This window comes from Corythoichthys intestinalis, chromosome 22, assembly GCF_030265065.1.
Source record: "Corythoichthys intestinalis isolate RoL2023-P3 chromosome 22, ASM3026506v1, whole genome shotgun sequence".
Taxonomy (NCBI): domain Eukaryota; kingdom Metazoa; phylum Chordata; class Actinopteri; order Syngnathiformes; family Syngnathidae; genus Corythoichthys; species Corythoichthys intestinalis.
In genome coordinates, this window is record NC_080416.1 from 34957211 (window position 1) to 34983789 (window position 26579).

The window sequence follows — 26579 nt, forward strand, 5'->3', positions numbered from 1 at the left end:
TAAAGCCCACATGACTTTCTGCCAATGCTGTTCAAGTTTTTTGTCAGTAATCTTGCATGGCAACAATGTTTTAGACAGGACACCTGCCTAAAATATTTGCATAGTACTAATATATATATATATATATATATATATGCACAGTGCTGTATAATGGCTCCTTGGGCCCTCTAGTACTAATAATTGTCATTATCAAGGACAACAATAGACACATCACTGTCAGTTTTCATCTGACAGTAATAATGTCACTTGTTTTTTCTCAGCTATGAATATTTGATGTTTAACATTGGTGTCATTAACATGAACAGCTTATGTGGTTTTGTGTCTAAACTACGGTGGCCCTGAAGTGCAAAACACAACAGCAAATCAAAAAACACAACGGCAAATTAAAAAACAAAACGCCAAATTAAAAAACACAACTGCAAATCACATAACAAAATAACAAATTAAAAAACAAAACGCCAAATCACATAACAAAAAAACAAATTAAAAAACACAACTGCAAATCACAACAAAAAAACAAATCAAAAAACACAACGCCAAATTAAAAAACACAATTGCAAATCACAAAACAAAAAAACAAATGAAAAAACACAACGACAAATCACATAACAAAATAAGTGTTTTGCACTTCAGGGCCACCGTACTTTAGAGATCCCATGTAGCATATGATTCATAGAAGTTCTGTTAGCCTCTATGGAGTCTGTAATAATGACACAACCAGTCAATAGCAGCATACAACAATGCACTTACCAATATCTCGCTTTCATTTTTCTTTCTGTGCTTTTCTCTGCTTTTTCTTTTCATCTCCAGAAGGATAACTCCTTTTTTTTTTTTTTTAATTAACCAGACACGGTGGAAAATCATATGCAGTACATAAGAATTGACTGACTTAACAATACACTTACACTTATAATAAAATAGGCGGAGCCCAACGGTGCCAAGTGCTGATTGCTACAGATGGAGTGGAGGCCCCACACGAGGCGGTTTGCTTCATCAGTCTCATTGACACCACCGTAGCAAACTTCCCTTTGAATTGGCCATTTGAAACGACACCGTATCATTTCTAATGGCCAATTCTTGTCATTTCTGTGGAGTACATTTTGCGAGTGTCGCCTTTGAATATTCTCGTCATTTTTCCGTCTTTTGGCCCATTTTCCTCTTTCTATAATAACCAGCATATTCCTTGACCAGTTTTGTCAGTAACGTGTCACTGTAATCTGATTACTTTCTTTCAGTAACGAGTAATCTAACGCGTTTACAAACCAGTAATCTGATTAAATATAGTTTCCTGAGTGTCTGTGCGTTACTATTTTGTTATTGCCTAATAATTTATGTAGAATGAAGAATACTCAAGTCATGTACGAAGAGCATTTCTCATAGAAAATGCTGTTGCTGTTTGGAGTGACATCACACGTCACGCTTTCTCATCGCAGAAAAAAAAGGGTCACGTGTATTTCCATGCCGTGTGAGTGGCACTGAGAGTGCGGCCAAAACAATAGCCTAGCTTCCTCGTCAGGACGCGATTAATGAAAGAGCCAGGCGAGATACCACCAACGGCTGCATTTGCTCACTGGAAACACAGCCATTACTTCACATTACTGTCCAGTAAAGATGACAAAAATATTTCCGTGCATTGCAAACTTTGCGCTGGCTCAAAAACACCATCCAATTCATGGAACCACTTGTATTACAGCACAACGAGACAAAACTCGAAGTAAAGCCTACAGGTAACGAGAGCACTTCTACAGTTTGTAACCAGCCTTTACGTACATTTTATAGTTATAACCATAGGCGAGGTTTGTATGTTGTGAGGGAACAAAAGATGAAACAAAAGTCAAAAGTTCGGACACACACCATCATTTGTGTGTTTTCTAAATTTGTACTACTATTTACACTGTAAATACTACTTTTACTACTATTTACACGGAAGATATCAAAACTATGATTGCAACATATGAAATTATGTACTTGGAAATAAAAAGTGAAATTAATTAAAACAGGTTTTATATTCTACTTTCTTCAAAGTATCCACCCTTTGCCGTTGTTATTATTATTTTTTTTTCACACTTTTGGCAAACTCTCAATGAGCTTCAAGATGCAGACGCCTGAAAAGCTTTTTCAATTCACAAGTATGCCTGATCAGGGTTAATAAGTTGCCTTTTCAAATTGCATTGAATGAAGTGTGTCCAAACCTTTTGCCTGTACTGTATACTAGTCCTTCGAAAAAAAATTAGCATATTATGATAAAGTTCATCATTTTCTGTAATGTACTGATAAAAATTAGACTTTCATATATTTTAGATTCATGACACACAACTGAAGTAGTTCAAGCCTTTTATGTTTTAATATTGATGATTTTGGCAAAAAAGTCCACAAAAAACAAAAATCCCTATCCCAAAAAATTAGCATATCTAATCCGACCAACACAAAAAAGTGTTTTTTTAATTTAAAAAAAAGTCAACCTTCATTAATTATATCAGCTATGCACTCAATTGTTGGTCGGGAATCCTTTTGCAGAAATGACCGCTTCAATGCCGCGTGGCATTGAGGCAATCAGCCTGTGGCACTGCCAAGGTGTTATGGAGGCCCAGGATGCTTCGATAGCGGCCTTAAACTCATCCACAGTGTTGGGTCTGGTGTCTCTCAACTTCCTCTTCACAATATCCCACAGATTCTCTATGGGGTTCAGGTCAGGAAAGCGTGCAGGCCAATTGAGCACAGTAATGCCAGGGTCAGTAAACCATTTACCAGTGGTTTTGGCACTGTGAGCAGGGGCCAGGTTGTGCTGAAAAATGAAATCTTCATCTCCATAAACCTTTTCAGTAGATGGAAGCATGAAGTGCTCCAAAATCTCCTGATAGCTAGCTGCATTGACCCTGCCCTTGATAAAACACAGTAGACCAACACCAGCAGCTGACATGGCACACCAAACCACCACTGACTGCGGGTACTTGACACTGGACTTCAGGCATTTTGCCATTTCCTTCTCCCCAGTCTTCCTCCAAACTCTGGCACCTTGATTTCCGAATGACATGCAAAATTTGAGCAACAGTCATGTGCTGCTTCTCTGTAGCCCAGGTCAGGCGCTTCTGCTGCTGTTTCAGGTTCAAAAGTGGCTTGACCTGGGGAATGCAGCACCTGTAGCCCATTTCAAGGTTTCTGCAGGTCCCCAAAGGTCTGGAATCGGCCTTTCTCCACAATCTTTCTCAGGGTGCGGTCACCTCTTCTGGTTGTGCAGAGTTTCCTGCCACACTTTTTCCTTCCCATAGACTTCCCACTGAGGTGCCTTGATACAGCACTCTGGGAACAGCCTATTCGCTCAGAAATTTCTTTCTGTGTCTTAAGCCTCTTGCTTGAGGGTGTCAATGATGGCCTTCTGGACAGCAGTCAGGTTGGCAGTCTTGCCCATGATTGCGGTTTTGGTAATGAACCACGCTGGGAGTTTTTAAAAGCCTCGGGAATCTTTCAGGTAATAGTTTGATTGATTCAGATGATTAGGTTAGTAGCTACTTTAGAGTACCTTTTCATGACATGCTAATTTTTTGAGATAGGGATTTTTATTTTTTCTGGACTTTTTTGCCAAAATCATCAATATTAAAACAATAAAAGGCTTGAACTACTTTAGTTGTGTGTAATGAATCTAAAATATATGAAAGTCTAATGTTTATCCGTACATTACAGAAAATAATGAACTTTATCACAATATGCACATTTTTTGAGAAGGACTAGTATACATACACATCTTGACACTGTTCGTGTTCAATCCTCGGTTCAAGCTCAGTTGTGTTTGAAGCTTTTAGAAGCTTAGGTTTAAAGAAATTCGAAATATCTATCCTCAGCTGTAGTTTTGGCTAAGCAAAGCAAAAGTGCTTGTCACATGATCTGTTCGAAAAATAATTTTGACCTACAGTATTATGAAATATTTACTACTGTAGGATTCTTGCTCATTTTATTCATTTTTGTTGTTTGTTTTATTGTTTTACAACTTTTATAGACGTTTTAACGGTTAGATCTTTATTTTAAAGGGGACGTTCAGAATTTTTGACATAAGGCTTAATCCTCGAGTTGGCAGGGGTATAATTAGTCATTGGAGTTGATTTGGACAAATTCTGTGAAGTTTGCCAGTTATTTGTTAGTGTCAGAGCTCCGGAGTGGCTAAGCTAGCGCGACTCAAAGATGATTGAAATAAACTCCATGGACTAACGCTAACTTGAAGATGAAGCCCTATGTGAAAAATTCTGATCTTATCCTTTGAATTAAATTCTCGGTAAGTCAATAACATGCGATGACATTTTTCTGTTGTCATTCCTATGTTGAGGCAGCAAAGGGCGGAAAATTGGTAAAAACTGATAAATTACTTAAAATAACTTAGTTACTTTGATAATGAAGTAATCATTAAAGTCACTAGATTACTTTTTTGAGGCGTAATCGGGAATTAAATTACTTTTTCAAGTAATCGGTGACAACACTGTCCTTGACTGATGATTGCAAATTGTGCGATTCAGGCAACATTAATTAACTAATTAGACACGCACAAACTATACTGTACGTATTGTGTGATTGAACAACTATTCATTTTAGTGCAAACCTTTACATTAAGGACAGTTACTCAGAGACGGACAGAGACAAAAGTGTTTGTCTTTAGCCAATCAAGCACAAAAAAGTGGGGGGGGTTTTGTATTGTTTTTTTTTTTGTTTTGTTTTGTTTTTTTACACGATAAAATTATAAATATGAAATTCAAATCATTACACATCACATTTAGGGCTGTAACGGTACACACAAGTCATCGTTCGTTATGTACCTACAGGAGTCACGGTTCGGTACAACAGGAAAAACAAAACAGTTTTTTTTTTTTTTATCACAGTATTTGAAAGTTAAGAGTTTGTTCTATTGGGTAAAACCTAAAAGCAGTTCTTATTGAAGTGCAAAATAAATAGAAGAAAACATTAAACTTGTGAACGTTTTTTTAATTCACAGTTTACGTGCAAAAACAGAAAACACCCTTTTTTGTAGGGATCGACTGTGGTTACAGATAAAATCAGGTAGCACTCGCCAGATGTGCAAATCGTTTTATACCTGAAAAAGCGTATCTTGAAATACTGCAAAAATTAACACTCGCTCAGTTTTGGAATTACTTCAGCCTAGGGCTTTAGCAAAAAAAAAAAAAAAAAAAAAATTCCTGATTTGAAAATATTTTAGAGTAACAATGGTGTGGTAACACAATGCTCCAATTGGTGCGTTCGATGTAGCAACGAGACGCTCCTATTGGTGTGATTCACAGGCGTAAAAACTTGTGGGTCAACTGACACCACGATTGCAAATAGTTCTTGAGTCCATTAGTCCATTGGGTGAGTAAAGATGCGCAGTGCGTAAATAATAAGTCTGGATCCTGTGTTTACTCAAGGGAAGAGAAATCCCTCTGTTAATTCATATGTATGACACAATGTATAATTATTACACTACAAAGAGTGAATGTTTGTTTAGGTTTGTCTTCTTTTTATCGTAATGTTGGTTGTTGGTTTCAGCACATTACCACTACCGCTTTTAGTCAAACGTATTTGCTATCTGGCTGCGTGTACCGAACCGTGAGGCCTGTACCTTGACGGTACGGGAGGAATACAAATACCGTTACACTCTTAATCCCATTAGGAAACACTTTATTTCAACAGCGCTGAGTCTGAGAGGAGGAGCCCAGGCATGTAGCTCCACCTCCAGAAGGTGGTGGATTATTACAGGCTCTGGTACGCTGTTTCCTCGCTGATGTACAAGCAGACCAAACTCCCCAGCAGGACCACGATCCATCAGTTCCAGTTCCTGTTGACAGAAAACGTAATATTCATTCATTGAAATAGTCAGCATTTCAATTGATCACAGTTATCATCAGGATTTTTAGAAGAACAGTATGATAACTTATTATGAAGCGAGTAAAATCACGCTGCTTGTCATTTCCTCACCAGCTCGAAGAGTGTCCTCACAGGCGTTTCCTTGGTATCCTGGCTTACAGATGCAGCTGCATGATGTCCCAGTGAGCACAGGGATCCCGTTGTGCCTGCATGCTGCGCAGCGGCAAGAGCTGAACTGCTGCTGATACTCGTCCAGTCCCCTCCGTAGGTTAGCCAGTCTGGCGCCGACTTGATCAGAAGCTGTGCTGAGACGCACAAGTTCATGGATTGGCATGATCTTGCTCAGTTTGGAGGAGGCAAATGAGAGATAGCAAAGAGATTTACTCAACGATTCATATCGGTCAGTAGCATTGTTGTTGCAGTATCTTCTGACCACACAGAGTTGTCTTGCATTTCTTTGTTTATTCCTCCTCACACAAACACTTGTTATGCAGCCACAAGGAGCATCAGACTTCAACACGCTAGTCAATTACTACCATTCCAGCAATTTTAGTGAACATCTATAATAGTCCAATTACGTCCTCTATCGGTTCGACGTTGTAACATGCTTAATTAATCAATATACTACAGTAATTTTCGTCAAACATGACGATACCTAAAACATTTAGTTGACGAACATATTTTTCATGACGATGACGTGACGACAATGCGTTAAAGTCGTGTCGAGGATGACTAAAATGATAAAAATAACTTATATTTTTATTATCATTTTTTTGTCTGACGAGACGAGACGGAAATGCGACATCATTTCTGTCATATGTTCCCAATTCGTGACATTTACTTACTGTACAAGTAGCTTACATCCTCGCCGTGTCACTCATGTGACTTATGTGAGCGACTGGTCGTTTAATCATTTAACCGCCTACTCGTAGGTAAACGTTTCTTATTTTACTAGTCAGCTGAACGTGGCATCATGCATCTTGTAAATTTATGTCTGGAATTTTCCGGGTTGACTGACACGGAGTTGACACGGACATCAACCGGGTCGCGTCGTAGTATAACGTCGAGGACCTCACCGGGACGCGGCATGCGTGAAAGCAGCCAGTTGATTCCCTGGTCACAGCCCGAAGGCTGATGACATAAATATCATGGCGGGTCGATCGTCATTTCCTCTCTCTTCCCAGTAAGACGAAAAGCGGTGAACAAACATCGCAATTATCAACATGGCAAACTGAAAAGATAGCAAAATTAAACTGGAAATTATCAACATGGCAAACTGAAAAGATAGCAAAATTAAACTGGAAGCATAACGAAATTAACTTGCTATTGAATCTTAGAACTGAAGAAGAAACAGCCCATCGTCCATGCATCTTCGGAAATGTGTGGTTTATTTTGTTGCCAATGCCGACCAAAAATTACGTAATGTCTGGGTTATAAAATCCTATCCCTTGCCCTTCACGCACAGAGAATGCCGAGTCGCCAACACGGGACTAGTATGAAAGTGTCCAACCCGGGTAATTCCCGGGACATCTTCCCATATCTGAAAGCCATGACACGGGTAAATCCTGTGTCACATTAAACGAGAATTTAGCGGGAAATAAGTCGGAAAGGGGATTTGGTCTTGATGCCTCTGCAGAATCTCCATGCGGCGGTCCCACTGCTCTCCTATTTTAATGACTACACAGCACTACCCTCTCAACACAATCCCATCACGGTGTTGGGTTATGGCTGCCAGTCAGGGACCTGGCAGCCACAGTAATAGGGTGGTCTGTTGGTCCAGGGGTGAAAGTGAGCCGGAACGAGGTGGAACGGCGTACCGGGATAAACTTTCAGGCGGAACGCCGTTCCGGCATTCGGTCCTTTGATCCCGAAATATGACGGCAACTGTCAAAACCCCATGTCTGAAAAAAAAAAACTGCCACGCTGCCACACACGCATAATCCAATAAGAACAATCTACTAATGTCAGATTTACATACACAAGTGTTAACAACAAGCATGATAAAGAGCTTGTGTAGCGTCATCCGTTTCCACCGATATTTATTATTCATTTATTTACTCTCCAAAGTTTTTCCCAGCGTCTCTCTGTATCTGACAAGTAGGGGTTATATCGGGCCTAAAAAATGCAGCCCGACCCGACCTGGCCCGGCCCCCGAGTGTTAAAGCCCGATTCGGCCCGTTCAATTAACCCGAAAAAATACCCCGAAATTTTATGTCTTATTTGTAAGGAGTCAATAGGAGGAGGAAGTACAGGGATGCGATGCGTGCCTGCCCTGCCCTGGGCTTGGTGGCTCGATGGGGGTCCAGCGATGTGCCGTGCCGGTCGGGGGGCTGCGGCAGTGGCTCGTGGGCAGAGTGGGTGGTGGCGTGTCCCCTTATCCCATCCCTGAATGCTGGTTGATGGGGGCGCGGATGGCCCAGGGGACCTCCCTGGATCGACGGCTCCTTTGCTGGGCTGCGGGAGGAGGGATGGGCTGCGCTGGTTTGCAATGGTGTAAACGTTTGATTCCGGGCTCCAAAACTGAATGATTGGATTGTGGGGATTGCTCCGTAACCATATGAATGCAAAGCTCTCGCTCCGATGGCGTCAGCGCTCACACACGTCACTTTGGGCTTGTGCAGTCGCTGCTAGTAAATTTGAATTTCCTTTTTTTCTAATATTTTTTATTAAAATTTATTTAAGGTTTCTTTTTTTTTATGCCTTTTGAAGAAAAAGAAAAAAACACAATTGCTTCGAGTGGGCAGGTATGTTATCTTCCAGGCTGAAGAAGTTGTTTGCAAGGAGGGGCATCATTGGCTGTCCCCCTTATAAAACTACACTGCTCTTTGGGCCCGGCATGAATACTACATCGTTTTCACGAAGAATTGGGACATCGTTCGAATGGAGATGGAACCATGCAATTGAAAACATGAAATTTGTCATATTGTTGGAGTTTGTGTTTTGACTAAAACCTTTGAAGTTTTACAGACTAAAACATTTTGAGTATTTGTCAACTAAAACTAGATGAAGACTAACCCATTTGGGAAAGACTGAAATATGACTATAAGACTAATAAGCATTTTCCAAAAGACTAAGACTCAAATTAAATGGGTTGTCAAAAACAACACAGGTCAGTAGACTTTAACCTGCTTTTTAAAATTCTTTATTGCCATTTGCACAGTATTATTATCTATGGCGCTTACCTCATATTCAACGACAGTCGGGTTAGATTTAATGCTCGCCCCCCACTTGCGATAAGTGTCAGGACTCCTGATGGCCAACAAGCCACTGCTGGTGTCTGCGTGACCCCCCTTCACCAGTGTGATAATGTCCTTAATCACAGCGGCGCCACTGTCTGTGACTTTGGGTCACAGTAAAACAAAATGAATGGACAAAGTGGAAAAAAACTCATTTTTGTTTTTCCCAATAGAGATTTTAAATCCTCCAGTGATTTTTTCCGATCGAGACATCATGTATGAATTGCAAACCATTAGAATATCATGATTGGTCATTTTGAACAACTTCAATAAACAATACCTTACTTTCCTGCTGCATTCAAATACATACCGTCTGTTTGCGTTTCAGCTCTCATTAACATATTGTTTGTCTTTCTTAAGTGTGTTATTTACCATGTGATAAGGGTCCGTCTTTTTTACATATATGGCCCCCCACAGTCAAATCTGCTTGGCCGTAGCTGGCAACTGGTGCACTCAAACCAAGAGAGGCACCTATGCATGAACCAGCTTGTTTCCATTCAAGTTCTGCAAAAGGATACATTATCAGAGGTTCACATACATACATATTCTACATATGCTCATACAGTGGGGCAAATAAGTATTTAGTCGACACCTAATTGTGCAAGTTCTCCCACTTGAAAATATTAGAGAGGCCTGTAATCGTCAACATGGGTAAACCTCAACCATGAGATACAGAATGTGGAAAAAAAAACAGAAAATCACATTGTTTGATTTTTAAAGAATTTATTTGCAAATCATGGTGGAAAATAAGTATTTGGTAAATACCAAAAGTTCAATATTCCTCAATACTTTGTTATGTACTCTTTGTTGGCAGGACAAACGTTTTCTTTAACTCTTCACAAGATTTCACTCACTGTTGCTGGTATTTTGGCCCATTCCTCCATGCAGATCTCCTCTACAGCAGTGATGTTTTGGGGCTGTCGTTGGGCAACACGGCCTCCCTCCACAGATTTTCTATGGGGTTAAGATCTGGAGACTGGCTAGGCCACTCCAGGACCTTGAAATGCTTCTTACGAAGCCACTCCTTTGTTGCCCTGGCTGTGTGTTTGGGATCATTGTCATGCTGACAGACCCAGCCACGTCTCATCTTCAATGCCCTTGCTGATAGAAGGAGATTTTCTCTCAAAATCTCTCGATACATGGCCCCATTCATTCTTTCCTTTACACAGATCAGTCGTCCTGGTCCCTTTGCAGAAAAACAGCCCCAAAGCATGATGTTTCCACCCCCATGCTTCACAGTGGGTATGGTGTTCTTCGGATGCAATTGAGTATTCTTTCTCCTCCAAACACGAGAAACTCTGTTTCTACCAAAAAGTTCTATTTTGGTTTCATCTGACCATAACCCATTCTCCCAGTCCTCTTCTGGATCATCCAAATGCTCTCTAGCGAACCGCAGACAGGCGTGGACGTGTACTGGCTTCAGCAGGGGACACGTCTGGCATTGCAGGATTTGAGTCCCTGGCGGCGCATTCTGTTACTGATAGTAGCCTTTGTTACTGTGGTCCTAGCGCTCTGTAGGTCATTCACTAGGTCCCCCTGTGTGCGTCTGGGATTTTTGCTCACCGTTCTTGTTATCATTTTGACGCCACGGGGTGAGATCTTGCATGGAGCCCCAGATCGAGGGAGATTATCAGTGGTCTTGTATGTCTTCCATTTTCTAATAGTTGCTCCCACAATTGATTTCTTTACACCAAGCGTTTTACCTATTGCAGATTCAGTCTTCCCAGCCTGGTGCAGGTCTACAATTTTGTCGCTGGTGTCCTTCGACAGCTCTTTCTGACTGAGTTGTGGACAGGTGTCTTTTATACAGTTAATGAGTTAAAACAGGTGCCATTAATACAGGTAACGAGTGGAGCTTCGTTAAACCTTGTTAGAAGAAGTTAGACCTCTTTAAGAGCTAGAAATCTTGCTTGTTTGTAGGTGACCAAATACTTATTTTCCACTAAAATTAGGAAATAAATTCTTCAAAAATCAAACCATGTGATTTTCTTTTTTTCCCGCATTGTCTCTCATGGTTGAGGTTCACCCATGTTGAAAATTACAGGCCTCTCTAATCTTTTCAAGTAGGAGAACTTGCACAATTGGTGGTTGACTAAAGACTTATTTGCCCCACTGTATATAGGCCAAACCTACTTGACTGAGTCATAGATGTTTTGTTGACCACCACCACATATTCAAGAGTTCCTCCCATTTTTCCCTCAGTGACATAGTGGGTCCCAAACGAGTCGAAGAAACGGGAATATATGCCAAAATCATATTGCTCGGGAAGTTCCATCAAAGACAGTTGGAAGTCCTCATAAAGCATCAGCCTGTTACTTCTCATCTTGAAATAAGCTGTTCCCACTGTGGACCAAAGCCTGATAAACCCAAGGTCCTAAATGAAGACAAAAAAGAAAAAAAACTACCATTGTGTATGCAACCACGCACACACACACCCACGAAAGGAAAAGAGTATCTTTTCCTGCATTGACTTGTTTGTATTTCTCTAACCCACCCAATAAAATGCATACGATTTAAAAAATCAACAAAAACTAATTTAATATGGTGTAGGTCCGCCTTTAGTGGCATAGAGAAACGCAATTTCGTTTTCTTTGTATGACATATGCATATGAATAAGATGAAAATAAAGCTGAATTATGACATGAATATACATATACGCTGCTGGCCAAAAGTATTGGCACCCCTGCAGTTCTGTCAGATAATGCTCAATCTCTCACAGAAAATGATTGCAAAAGTGTAAATAGCAGTGTATATAATAAAATCTTCATTTGTTTTGTTTGCTATAAAAAACACAAAAGAGGATGAAAAAAAGTTACATCATTATCATTATACACAAAACTCCAAAAAATGGGTTGGACAAAAGTATTGGCACCCTCAGCCTAATACTTGGTAGCACAACCTTGAGACAAAATCACTGTGAACAACCGCTTCCGGTACCCATCAATGCGTTTCCTACAATGCTCTGCTGGAATTTTACACCATTCTTCTTTGGCCAACCGCTCCAGGTCTCTGAGATTTGAAGGTTGCCATTTTCAGATGTCTCCACAGGTGTTCTATGGGATCTGGACTTATTGTTGGCCACATCAGAAGTCTCCAGTGCTTTCTCTCAAACCATTTTCTAGTGCTTTTTGAAGTGTGTTTTAGGTCATTGTCCTGCTGGAAGACCCATGACCTCTGAGGGAGACCCAGCTTTCTCACACTGGGCCCTACATTATGCTGCAAAATTTGTTGGTAGTCTTCAGACTTCATAATGCCATTCACACAGTCAAGCAGTCTAGTGCCAGAGGCAGCAAAGCAACCCCAAAACATCAGGGAACCTCCGCCATGTTTGACTGTGGGGACCGTGTTCTTTTCTTTGAATGCCTCGTTTTTTTCCCCCTGTAAACTCTATGTTGATGCTCTACTTTTGTCTCATTTGACAAGAGAACATTCTTCCAAACCGTTTTTGCCTTTCTCACGTACGTTTTGGCAAACTCCAGCCTGGCTTTTGTATGTCTCTGGGTCAGAAGTGGGGTCTTCCTGGGTATCCTACCATGGAGTCCCTTTTCATTCAGACACCGACGGATAGTGACACTGTTGTACCCTCAGACTGCGGGACAGCTTGTTAGTCGACGTTCTCTATCCACCTTCCGCACAATCCTTTGTTGAAATCTCCTGTCAATTTTTCTTTTCCGTCCACATCTATGAATGTTAGCCACAGCGCCATGGGCCACTTATTGATGACACTGTGCACAGCAGACACAGGAAGATTTAGGTCTTTGGAGATGGACTTGTAGCCTTCAGATTGCCCTCGCTTCCTCACAATTTTGCTTCTCAAGTCCTCAGACAGTTTTTTCATTCTTCTTTCTTTTCTGCATGCTCAATGTGGTACACACAAGGACACAGGACAGAGGTTGAGTCAAGTTTAATCCAGTTTAATTGGCAGCAAGTGTGATTTAATTATTGCCACTACCTGTTATGTGCCACAGGTAAGTAACAGGTACTGTTAATTACACAAATTAGAGAAGCATCACATGATTTTTCAAAAGGTGGCAATCCTTTTGTCCGGCCCAATGTTGAAGTTTTGCGGAAAACTATATAATGATTTTTTTTTTCCCCATTCTCTTTTGTGTTTTTTCATTGCAAACAAAATAAATGAAGATATTACTACCAAAGCATTTGAAATGGCAATCATTTTCTGGGAGAAATTGAGCATGATCTGACAGAATTGCAGGGGTGCCAATATTTATGGCTAGCAGTGCATATACAGTACAGGCCAAAGGTTTGGACACACCTTCTCATTTGTGCGTTCTCTTTATTTACATGACTATTTACATTGTAAATTCTCACTGAAGGTAATAAACCTATGAATGAACACGTTTGGAATTGTGTACTTGCCAAAAAAAGCTCTGATTGCTTTTTTGCACACTTTTGATGAGCTTCAAGAGAGAGTTACTTAAAATGGTTTTTGACTTCACAGGTATGCCTTTTCAGGGTTGATTAGTGGAATTTATTGCTTTATCAATGGGGTTGGGAGCTTAATTTGTGTGGCATTGAATGAGGTGTGTCTAAACCTTTGGCCTGTACTGTATATATGCTGTCTGAAAATGACTGAAAATGACTAATATCCCGATATTATCCAACTCTACCGATATCGAATCGATACTGATATATGCAGTCGTGGACTTGACATATTATAGCAACGAGCTCACGTCAACATATGATTATGTCAGCAGAAAGTGATGGAACGGGCTTACACTCCCAAGGGATTCACATGATTACTGGATTCTAGATAACAGAGCTGATTTGTGTACACTCTACCCCTTTCAATCACTTAGCTTATGGACTCCCCCACCCCCGTCCCCCCCTTCTTCTCTTGTTTTTCTTCTTTCTCTTCTTCTGTTCCCCCATAACCCCTTCCTGTTCGCTGTTTTGTCATCATAAAGCTGAACAGGACATTTTAGAAAAAAAAAAAGTGATGGAATTTATCAAAACTAATCACACCTAAACGCCAGCAAGGGGCGACAAAGCACCAAAAACAGGCAGGCAACGTATATGTATATTGGCCCAAACTCATAATGAAAATCCGATGTTGATATTATCCAATATCATTTAAAAATGCTTTTATCGGCCTACATAATCGGCTACCCGATAATATCGGACAACTCTATATCCAATGGTGTGCAAAAGTTAGGGCTCCCCTGATAATTAAGATTTTCCTTTGTAAAACCCTGGTTGTTTGGAACAAACATTTCAGTAAAATATATCATTTGAGAAGTGAAATGTAGTTTATAGGATAAGCAGAAAGTGCATCATTATCATTTAAACAAAACTAGGCCACCTTAAATATCCTTTCTCATGATTGGCTTCACCTGTGTATGTATCAGTCAGCTTATCAAACAAATTTTGAGTTCCAAAAATTAGCACTAAAGATTTTTCTAACCAATGAAAACACAAGGGTGCCAAAATATATGCGCCGGCCATTGGTGGATAAGTACTCACTTTTTTGCTTAAGTAAAAGTACAGATACAGGGGTTAAAAAAAACCAACAACTTAAAACTACAAGTATCTAAGAAAAAAATACTCTAGAAAAGTACAAAGTACTTGCTTTTAGATTTACTTTACAAGTAAAAATAAATGTCAGTTAAAAGGTACTTTTGCACCCACAATATTAGCATTTTCTTTTTCACTCTTTTAAAACTGTGCAGAATGGGAAAAACGAGCACTGACTGACTGACTGCACTGTAAACAGAAGCTTAACAAGCTCCAGACAATCCCAAATATAGCTTCATGGTGGATCGGAAGACCCACTGTACGTACACTGTAAGTGTGGAGCATCCACCTGAAGGCGCGGTGCTCTGACTGTTGATCTTTATTGGTCAATATCTTTTTCACCTGCTTAATCTTGTTGTACTCATGTTGCCGCCGCGAGTGCTCAATTACGGCATAGTTGCACGGGGTTTATCGATTGCGGCGGAGGCATAAAAATGAAACTATCAATTCACAATGAGGGAAAACAAAACAATCAATCAAGAGTAACGTGTACCGCAGGTGACAATTTTAAAAGTAGTGGAGTAAAGAGTACAGATACGTGCGGTACTATGTGGTGGAGTAAAAAGTACAATTTCATATTTGTACTCAAGTCAATTCAGATACACAAAAAATGTACAGCAACGAAGTACTTAGTAGGTTACATTCGACCCCTGGTACCGGCCTATTCTAAATTGGTGCGACCATGCCCTCAACTTTTGTTCAGAATCAGCTTGTTATTACTGGTTATACAACACAGCTTGCTTTTCATTCATTTGTGCAGGTCACAGTGCTTTAAACATAGTGGACTTTGAGCGTCTACAGAGTTAAGCACGCATTATTCCATTACAGGGAAGCGAGACAAGTCATTGGCTAGAGTCTAGGTTTGTCCCGCTCGTCGGATACTGAGCGTCTATGGGCGTTTACGGGCAGTGGGCTGGGCTCGGCAGGCCCGGCTTGCTCAGCTTCTCTAAAGATGATTGGATGATCTATCTGAGGCCAAATACCTTTTTCTTTGATAGCCAAATGAAATTGTTGTTGTGAGATGAACCAGAGACTTTGATAGTCATCCTAGTGACATGTTCTTTTTTAAAAAACATGTGAGCGCAAACGGTTGTTTGTCTCATTGTGCCCTGCGATTGGCTGGCAACCATTTCAGGGTGTACCTTGACTATTGCCCTCGTGAGCCTATCCCAGCGGAATTTGGGTGAAAGGTAGACAACATCCCAAACTGATTGACAGTCAGTCGTCGGGCACACACAGAGACGCAGCGATCAATCAGTTCCTCAAAACTTAACCTATCTTGTTGGCTAATCACTCTGCAGAGTTCCTCTTCCGCATCTTGCTCTTGCATGGAAAGTGGCACTTCGTGCTCTCTTGCGATTGTTTCAGTGACAACATAGGCAGGAGCCAAATAGAAAGCATTTATCACTTCAAGATAGTTAACGTAGCTTGTTGTATACATATATTAAAAATCAGGGCTGTCAACAGAATGGCAGGGGCCCGGGGACAAGAGACCATTATAGGGCCCACCCCAGCCCACCCTGCCTGATAGCTCCCTGTCTCTCCATGACAGGCTCCTCTGCTGTTCCTTTGCTGCTCGTTTGTGCTGTTTCGGTGATGGATTCGTATTAGCGTTTGCTATAATACACAGTGGGTTGTAAACCCGAGATAAATCCAGCCGCCGGACCCAAGTCTGTCCAGCCTCACGCACCTGCTCCCCACGGACTAACATACTGTATATCCCTGATCTCCCATCACTTTCTCTCTCCTCGGCTCAACGCGAGCAGCATGTCTTGTCATACCGCAGCTCAATAGGCTACAAGCAGCTGGTGACAGACTCTAATCGGGCTTTGGTCACGGTGATCGCAAATGTCAACGTTCAGTGTCACTGGCTGTTGTCACTTACAAACATCACCGTCCACAGCCAACTCTAGCCCTAACTCTCTGGCTTCTTGTCCCCCTTTTAAAAACGTATATTTTTTCTTGTTCACCTCTGTGATCTTCATCTCTTTTTGTTTTTTAGGGACATTTAACAAATAATTTGAGTGGAATTTTGACACCATGGCTCCTTACATCTTAATTATAATCCTTTATTATATTTGAAAATATTGTTTTGAGTTTTTCCTCTACTGTTAAAAATATTCTTGTAGGGAAATTTTGCACTGAAAGCTTTTGCATGGAACTTCTTAGTAGCCCTTTTATTTTTTTAATTTTTTAAATATTCTGAATTTATGTGGTTAGGTGTCGTATGACTAACATAAATCAGTTGTTCTTATAGAATAAAAGGACTATCGAAAAAAAAAATAGGAAAAAACTATTAATGTGTTTCAGAATTATAAGGTATTCAGATATGAAAAAGGAAATTGTTATAATTTTGTAGTTCTCATCTCCAGAATTTATGAATTTCCTTAACCCCCTTTTTTCTGCAAGGCAAAAAAAAAAAAAAAACTGCACCGATTTTTACTCTCCTCAAACACTAGAATAAAGTGCCATTTTTTGCTCGGGGATATTTCATGCTTTTATTGTTTCTTTTTAATGTTAATGTTAGTGTATTTTTATTGAGAATTGAGCTCGTTACGTTATCCTTTTTGAAGTTGCGTTTGGTCAGCCATTTTCAAAGAGCCAAAAATTGCAAAGAGGGCGTGCCAAACCTCATGATTTGATTTCCATGGGTAAAGTTTTTTCCAATCATCTCCCAGGAGTGGCAATAGCAACTAAATTCGGTGTATTTATTGGTTTAGAGATGCGAACGCGTCATATCCTTAAGCAGCATGCTCAAGCCTGACAGGGTTAAACAATGTGATTGGGTTTTTTTGAAAATCAAATTCCTGCTACACTTGTTCTTTTGATTTTTTTTTGCTCCAGCACCATAAACGGTATGGAAGATAATAAATGAATTGTACCTGTTTTTTATGCTGTGACACATTCCTTAGAAACTCAGACTCTTCACTTCCACTCAGCCCTACTTGTACATAATAGACACCAACTGAGACGCCTGCGTTGGAGGATCGCGTAGATTTTCTTGCATTTAACAGGCTCACCACATCACCGTAATATTCCTGAGTTCCCTCCGATGTAGCCTCTGCCTGCAAAAGATAACTTCCGGTCCAGTCAGTCTGTTACGCAGCATACCAGAATGAATCACGGTACCACAAAGCTGTAGGCATGGTAGTTGTAAGGTTTCCTGTAGTTTTTCTCAACTTCGTTGTAGTGCAGGTTTTCACAGAATGAGTCATAGGTGAACTTTCTCCATTCTCCGTTGTACACATACTCACACTTTCCTCCAAAGTACTTTGAGTCAAGTACGTGATTCACAAATTCTCCAGTCAAGACATTGTAGCTGAAATGATAGAACACAAACGATGTTGTCTTAAAGGATTGTAGGCATTCATACATTTTCTATAAAGTTAACCACTGAATGTATGCTTAGGCCAGTACGTTTCAAACAGGGGGGCGCAAAGCGATGCCGGTTGGGCATGTGACCTCGCGGAACATACGTTAATGATTTGATTGTTTTGAGATCGCCAAAGTAGCTATTTTGAAAGGTCAATTTAGAGTGACTTTCTGAGAACTATGCAACCCAAGTTTTCTTCTGCTTCTTTCAAAAGTATTTTATTATGTTCCGGGAGCAATACACCCTCGCTCAAAAGTTTTGAGACTATTTGTCAATCAACTGAATGGTGAAAAGTCTAAAAACTTATGACCACAATGGTAAGCAAATTTAAAAGACTGCAAATGATTGTTTTTTTTTTTTGTGTTGTCTTTTTTTTTTTTTTTTTTTTGTAAACGGTATATACAGTATGACCATTGTTTAAAAAGCAATGCAACCTTGTCAGACATTTACAACCCCTAGCAAAAAGTATGGAATCACCAGTCTCGGACGAGCACTCACTCAGACATTTTATCATGTAGAAAAAACTCAGATAAAAAGCTTGAAAAAATAATCAATTAGATCAAAAGTGCAACTCTTTAGCATTGAGAAACACTAAAGGAAAATAATAAAAACATTGTGGTGGTCAGTAAATGTTACTTTTATAGAGCAAGAGCAGGGATATATATATGGAATCACTCCATTCTGAGGAAAAAATTATGGAATCATTAGAAACAAACAAAGAAATAACAATCAAAACATCTCTAGTATTTAGTAGCACCACCTCTGGCGTTTATGACAGCTTGCAGTCTCTAAGGCATGGACTTGATGAGTATTCTTCATCAATTTGGTGCCAAATCTCTTTGATTGGAGTTGGCAGATCATCCTTGCAGGTCGGAGCCTTGCTGGGGACCATTTTTTTCAATTTCCAACCACAGGTTTTCAATAAGGTTGAGATCTGGGCTATTTGCAGGCCATGACATTGACTGGATAAGTCTTTTTCCAAGGAATGCTTTAACAGTTTTAGCTCTGTGGTATGATGCATTGTCATCTTGGAAAATGACAAACATATTTTCAATTGAAGGGATATATAAAGCTGTCTAAAATTTCAATGTAAACTTGTGCATTTATTGAATATTTAACCACAGCCATCTCCCCAGTGCCTTTGCCTGACATGCAGCCCCATATCATCAAGGATTGGGGGAAAATTTGATGTTTTCTTCAGGCTCTTTGTTAGTCTCACCGGAACTGCACCAAACAAAAGTTCCAGCATCATCACCTTATCAAGAGTCAAGAATCTGCATTGGACAAGGTGATGATGAGAGGTGGTGCGACTAAATACTAGAGATGTGTTTTGATTGTTATTTCTTTGTTTGTTTCTCATTATTCCATATTTTTTCCTCAGAATGGAGTGATTCCATATATATTTCCCTGCACTTGCTCTATACAAGTAACATTTACTGACTACCGTTATGTTTTTTATTCATTTCTTTTAGTGTTTCTGAATGCTAAAGAGTTGCACTTTTGAACTAAATCATAATTTTTTCAAACTTTTTATCGGAGTTTGTTCTACATGATAAAATGTCTGAGTGAGTGCTCGTCCGAGACTGGTGATTCCATGCTTTTTGCTAGGGGTTGTATAACTACTGCTAGAGGAGGAATGTTTACCCCTGAGTGCCACGCTCAGCACCAGGAATAGTAAGAAGAGTTGAGCACTTGTCATTTCTCTGGTTGATGTCTTCACAACCATCTTCATCTGAAAAATCATCACAGTCTGCCTCTCCATTACAGCGAAGAGAATGGCTGATACAGCGGCCTACAGCATAGAAGCAAAGGAAAGCAAAGTTTCATCAGTCTTGTAAAATGAGTAATAATTACACCTATATTTTAAAAGAAAAACAGCCTCATAATTATTGATTATTGGGTGAATAGAATTTCTGTCATAGCCAGGCCTGGAGTGGCTAATCGGGAGGATCAGGACAAATCCCAGTAGGCCGGCCGGTCAGAAGGGCAGGTCCTGTCCGGGTTTTACACATTTTATATGAAAATATATAAAAAAAAATATATATATATATATATATACTGTACATTATTACAGTGGGGCAAATAAGTATTTAGTCAACCACTATTTTTTTATTTGAAAGCATTTTTTTATTTGAAAGCTTTTTTTTGGTTCTTAAACATAATATTTAATATATATATATATATATATATATATATATATATATATATATATATATATATATATATATATATATATATATATTAGGGCTGTCAAACGATTAAAATTTTTTAATCGGGTTAATTACAGCTTAAAAATTAATTAATCGTAATTAATCGCAATTAATCGCAATTCAAACCATCTATAAAATATGCCATATTTTTCTGTGAATTATATACATATTCTGTAAAATAAATTGTTGGGATGGAAAGATAAGACACAAGATGGATATATACATTCAACATACGGACATAAGGAGTGTAGTGGGCATTTCACTCTACTGTCATTTAAATCTGTCTATGCTGTCCTCACTCCGAAGCGTCTACTTTTTCCAAAGCTAGACAGCTAGTGAACGACGCCTTAATAATCAGACTTCTTCCTTTTTCATCTGATTTATTAATAAAATGGCCTCAAACCATTGTCCTCTTTAGACCGTCTTAAAACAACCAAAAAAAAGTACACAAGCATTGCATTAGCAACAACATTAGCTTAGCACGCTATACAGGTTAACTAAACATAAACAAAAAGCGTCTCATACAAAAAATATAACATTTCACTTACTAACATAATATGTACATTCTTTACAACAACCATACGTACGGACAAATCTTGTCCAAGGATCATATAAGCACAACAGAGACGTCGTGCAGCCATATTGAACTGGCAACAAGAAATCAATAAACCATGTCGCAAAACGACCACAAGAGTTCGCTGTTAGACAGCGCAAAAAGCCTTGATGTAAAACTTACCAAAAGGCAGAATACTGTCTGAGCGGGACATGTGCGTTAATTGCGTCAAATATTTTAACGTGATTAGTTAAAAAAATTAATTACCGCGTGTTAACGCGTTAATTTTGACAGCCTAATATATATATATATATATATATATATATATATATATTATTACATATTTTTTAGCTATAAACGCAGTTCTTGTAGTAAAGCAAATATAACTAAAGTGAGATTGAACACAATGAGGTTTTAAACACTTTTTTTTTTTTTTTTCTTCACTGCAATGAGGTCCAGAAATGCTTGTGATACATTTGGCATTATCGGCTTTTAGCTCTCAAGTATTTACAGCATAATATAAATTCCTAGTTGTGGATATGTCGTTTTGATAGCTATTCTTACTCCATAAGATTTTAGATCAATTTGACTTCAACTGAGTTGCACAGCCATGGTTTCATTTGGCATTAGGACTGCTCAGCTATAACATGGCTTGATGTACTTTGGCAGCTTTAACGCCAACTGTTTTTCTTGATGCATCATACCTGTTTCTTTGCAGGTGAAGCTCTCACCACAGTAATCTGGCACCAAACACTGTGCAGTTATTCTTGGACACGCAAGTGTCTCCCACAGCGGCTGAAAGCACAGTGTCCCACCAAATTGTGATGGTTTCTCCAGATAGCGGAAACGGGACTGGGACAAATTAAGAAGAAAACAGAGGTTGAAATAGATTGCTCATGAATCAATGTCAAATCTACAGTATCTAATTTATCATGTCCATCTAAGAGATTATTCGTGCACAGATAATTATTCCCGTTGAATTTATCGACCCTCATTTAGACCACTAGTGATATTCTATTGATATGAATAATGAAAAAACTTATTACACTATATCCTAGCCGTTTTTTTTTTTTTTAAACAAATGAAAACCCCCCTTCAATACACACCATATTAAACGAGGTTGGCTCATTAAGGCCCACAGAAAATGATGCACAATGATTATCAATGCACAAGATTGAACAAATGAAAGAAATACTCATTTTTTTCACAAGGAGATTGGTTTCTACATTTGTCCCCTTCTTTAATACATATATAGTGGTTCTCATTCCACAGGTCGCATCCCAATTTTGGGCCTTGTGGCCATCTAGTGGGCCACAAATAATTTCTGCATTCTACTGCAGGGACAAAAACACAGCTGCGCACCGCAATGACACAGCGTGCGGGGTTTGACGACTGTTTCTATAAAGAGCCATTTGCTTGGCAATTAGGTTTTGCCAGCAGTTTTGCCAACATTTGAATTTGAATTGAATTTGAATCGCAGTTGTGTGACGAATCTAGACAATCAGAATGCACAAAAACGGTATCATTGGTGTCAAGGCCAATTGACCCGGTTAGGCAAAAGGTATTGGATGAGATACTTGCTAAAATGATAGCACTGGATTGTATGATAACCTTGGATTGGATGATAACCTTCCTCGATTGTGGAAGACCCTGGATTCCTGCAGTTTACAAAGGAATGGTAAATGGTGTTATACTTATATAGCGCTTTTCCACCTTTCAAGGCGCTCAAAGCGCTTTACACTATCTCAACATCTACCTACTGGTGACGCAGCACCAGGAGCAACGTGGGGTTCAGTATCTTGCTCAAGGACACTTAGACGAGTTCATCAGGGTGGAGAATTGAACCCAAAACCTCTGGTTTGGGGGACAACTACTCTACCACTGAGCCACGCCACCCCCCACACCAAGGAACTTAACCCACACCATGTTTTGCCAAGTCGGAAAACTCAATTGTACCTGATTTATACCGGAGAACACTTGACAAGATGAAAGCAAGGGAGAATAGAGCGTAAGCACTCGGTCTGACCACGGACTGATGGACATCAAGAACTACAACATCATTCATGTCAATAACATGCCATTTTACTGGCAAAGGCCTCTGTCCTGCTGGACTGTTTTGAAATGAGCGAGAAACACACAAAAGAACCTCGTAAAGCAGCTTATTAGAGTTGCAATGGAGGTCAACATCAACGGCAAGGTATGTCCTGTGTTTCTGACAATGCTTCAAATATGGAACAAAGGGTGGCCACACATTTTCTGTTTTGCCCACACCCTCAATTTGATTAAAAAAATAATGGCATATAACAGCAGTAAAAAAAAAAATGGGAAAAGGGAAGACAATTGTGGAATATTTGCAGTTGGGCTTGCCAGATTCTAAGCTGAAGCAAGACTGCAACAAGGGTGAAGTCAACGTCCTTCATGCTCCAGAGTGTCCTTCTGAACAAATTTGCGGTAATAACAACTTTAGCACTCACCAATTCAAGACTGTCCACACTAACACCAGAAAAGTGGGATGAAATAAAACAGGCCTGTGACATTTTGACGCCCTTTAAGGAAGTCACCAGAGAGATTAGTGGTGAGAGGTATTTATATCATTTTTATATCATCAGTGCTGATTAATCCAGTGATTTTTAAGGATTCATCTTCATTGTACTTCTATGTTAATAATAATCATTGTTGCGCTTATCAAGACCAAATCTTGTTTTTCTTCGTCTCAAATATGTTACTGCATCAAAGGTGAATCTTCTGGCAAGAAGTTTACAGAAAATTGTCGCAAACAAACAAAAAGATGCAAACCTAAAAACTCTCATCCCTTTTGAACTGCAGGATTCCATTGTCTCCAAATCTGTCTGCTTGACGATCTGAATGCTGTGAATATCTAAAAAAAAAAAAAAATTAAGCGAGGGGTAGTCAAGGCCCTGGTGCTTTTGTCGCCCTGTAGCTGCCCGTTCTGGCAAGAGGGGCCCTCCCGCAGAAGCCTGCCTCTCAACTCACACACTCTTCCCTATCCATCATACAATCTACCGCTTCTCTACTTTCGACATATGAAAGTTTTTAAACAGTTTCATCATTTAAAAATAGATTCAAGTCAAGATTTTGCCGATTTAGAAGTATTTTATACAAAAAGTTACTTAGGTTCGCTAGGAAGGTTCTCTACAACAGAGCCGTCCTAAAAAGTCTACTGCTTCAAGATGGCGGCTGTCTACTAACGCATTTAGTGCCATGTCTGTCATTTTGCATCTAGTTATATCTATATACAGTACATGTGATATCTACCATGTCTACCATATCTACCATAACATGCGGGCGTAGTTTGGAGGCTATCGGCTACAACATGTATTATTGGAGCTACCTAGCATCGCGTTTGCTCGGCGTCACAACTTTCTTGCCTGCTCTGCTCTGTCGTCTCGGTGGGTCCGTCTCCCTCAGACTTTTCGACCCATATAGTAACGCATAGTAACGCACGCCTTTCCGTCCTCAGTAACGGTAACGGCGTTGCCAAGATGAGAAAAGTAATTAATTAGATTACCCACTACTGAAAAAAATAACGCCGTTAGTAACGCCGTTATATTGTAACGCCGTTATTAACAACACTGCATATAAGACATGTTTATTTCTCACTTTCCCCCCCAAAGTGCTTTAAAAAATGTATATAAATAAATGGTTTTTAAGCACTTCAAATGTCATAATTATGATCAGTTTTAAACATAACTGTCCAACCAAATCATTTTTGAACAAGAATAAAGACCTGTAGTAGATAAATGCCTGGCTTTATTAAATGCTTCTGTTTATCTACCTTTGCTGTGACCGTTAGAGTGAAGTAGAAATTTCAAACGCCTCATGATCACTTCTGGCATTTATGTCTCCACACACACACACACACACACACACACACACACACGCACGCACACACACACACACACACACGCACACACGCACACACGCACACACACACACACATTCATTCCAGCGCGGCTTTCTTGCAGAAAATGTTTACTGCTTCTTTGGTCGGATCAAAGCCATGTTAGCTTTAATAAGCAAGTGCCGCAGTGACTGAGAGGAACAAAGGCCTGGGTGAGGGAGGGTGTGAGGCTGTGCGCAGATCAGAAAGCAAGGCGTATGTGGATTAGAAAAAATAAAAACTATCGCACGTGCTTGTGATGGGACTATCGCGCACGCGCACATCGCGATGGCGATGTTCAAACGATATATTGTTCAGGCTTATTAGTGACTGCCTGTCGGTCAGGCGGTAGGTAGGTCCCATACTTCTGGTGGGGCTCTCTATGTCTGTACTGTCTGGGCTAGAGGCTGGGGGGGGGGGGGGGGGGGCGTCTGGATGTGGTTAGTGCCCCTGTGGCCCTACACTTAAAACCGCGGTTAGGGTTAGGGTTAGGGTTAGGTCAATGGCCTTGGCTCTGACTGACTCTTATTAAGTTCTTGTTTTTGTTATTCCTTAATACTTGTAATAATAATGGTAAATTTGCACCATTATGACACAAGTTCTAAATGTTTCTTTGGTGGGCTATGAAAATGTGCTAATTCATAAGAATTTCCCCAAAATATAAACTGCGTTTAAGTAGTTCATTTTATAAATTGTGGACTAAATTTTGAGCTAGTTCATAAAGAAAACGAACTTTCCCATTACTGCTTTTGGGGATTTAATATACAGCGCAATCACATCCTTGTTGACATTTATAAAAAGCTGTGTATGTGCCGGTTATTTTGAATAGATGTGAAATAACCTTTTGGTCAGTGCAAGGGTTACATGGTGTCCATGTTGACCAGCTCCCCAGTTTGCAGTCGATAGGCATTGGTCTGTTGACAGCTCTGACCCTTCTATTATTATTAGCAACAGTGCCAATGGTCCTAGAAACATAAATCATTCCATTTTCATTACCAATACAAAGTTAAATATCTTGAAAATCCATGAATGTAGTTTTACCTGTTATGTGCTGGTATCCATTGCCGCCTGTGCAGATTCACATTAGTGCTAAAAATAAAGGAAAGATAAAGTGTGCACAAATATATGAGTAAATGGATTATATTCCCCATACTGACAGCATATGGCAGATATTTAAGATTAAAACGAAACAGCTGTGGTCATTCCAGGGGTTTTCCTAACAAATCTAAGCTTCACCAAAGGTGAATCATTAACATAGAGTAAACAAAGGCTCCTACCACAGTTGGTTTAATCACTCCTTGTTTATTAAAACAAAAGCTGCACGCATACACACAGACAAAATATTATCTCTCTGTTAATGTAAACCCAACATTAATTACTTTTTCGTTCAAATGATAATACTATATATATATATATATATATATATATATATATATATATATATATATATATATATATATATATTAGAGCTGTGTAACGATTAAAATTTTTAATCGAGTTAATCACAGCTTTAAAATTAATTAATCGTAATTAGTTGCAATTCAAACCATCTCTAAAATATGTCATATTTTTCTGTAAATTATTGTTGGAATGGAAAGATAAGACACAAGACGGACATAAACATTCAACATACTGTACATAAGTACTGTATTTGTTTATTATAACAATAAATCCACAAGATGGCATTAACATTATAAACGTTCTTTGTGTTAAAGGAATCCACCGATAGAAAGACTTGTAGTTCTTAAAAGATAAATGTTAGTACAAGTTATAGTACTTTAATATTACACATGTGCTCCCTGACGTTCTTCCACAGTGTCTTTAACTACATAAGGGTTGATTGAAATACAGCACAAGGTGTCAATGGCGAGTTTTAAATTAATTAGGGGTCTAGCCAAGGCAAAGTCTGAGTAAGTTTTATGTGTATTTT

General features: G+C 39.4%; 1 protein-coding gene across 4 annotated transcripts; it reads right to left on the reverse strand.

The window, feature by feature from the left end:
* Positions 1-4760: 4760 nt before the first annotated feature.
* Positions 4761-25861, reverse strand: c8a (complement component 8, alpha polypeptide). 4 transcript variants are annotated; one of them, XM_057828599.1, is made up of 11 exons: positions 25691-25861; positions 25491-25614; positions 21453-21600; positions 19678-19777; positions 17742-17931; positions 17495-17677; positions 11214-11454; positions 9453-9584; positions 9027-9184; positions 5956-6181; positions 4761-5815 (listed from the first exon to the last, which is right to left on the reverse strand). In XM_057828599.1, the coding sequence occupies exons 1-11, from the start codon at positions 25798-25800 to the stop codon at positions 5664-5666; spliced, it is 1764 nt and encodes a 587-aa protein (XP_057684582.1). In that variant the 5' UTR covers positions 25801-25861; the 3' UTR covers positions 4761-5663. The 4 variants fall into 4 exon arrangements, with proteins under 4 accessions (XP_057684582.1, XP_057684583.1, XP_057684581.1 ...); XM_057828598.1 differs by having other exon boundaries at positions 4764-5815; positions 19630-19777; XM_057828601.1 differs by lacking the exon at positions 4761-5815 and adding an exon at positions 6921-7075 and having other exon boundaries at positions 6041-6181; positions 19630-19777.
* Between the last annotated feature and the right edge of the window lie 718 nt (positions 25862-26579).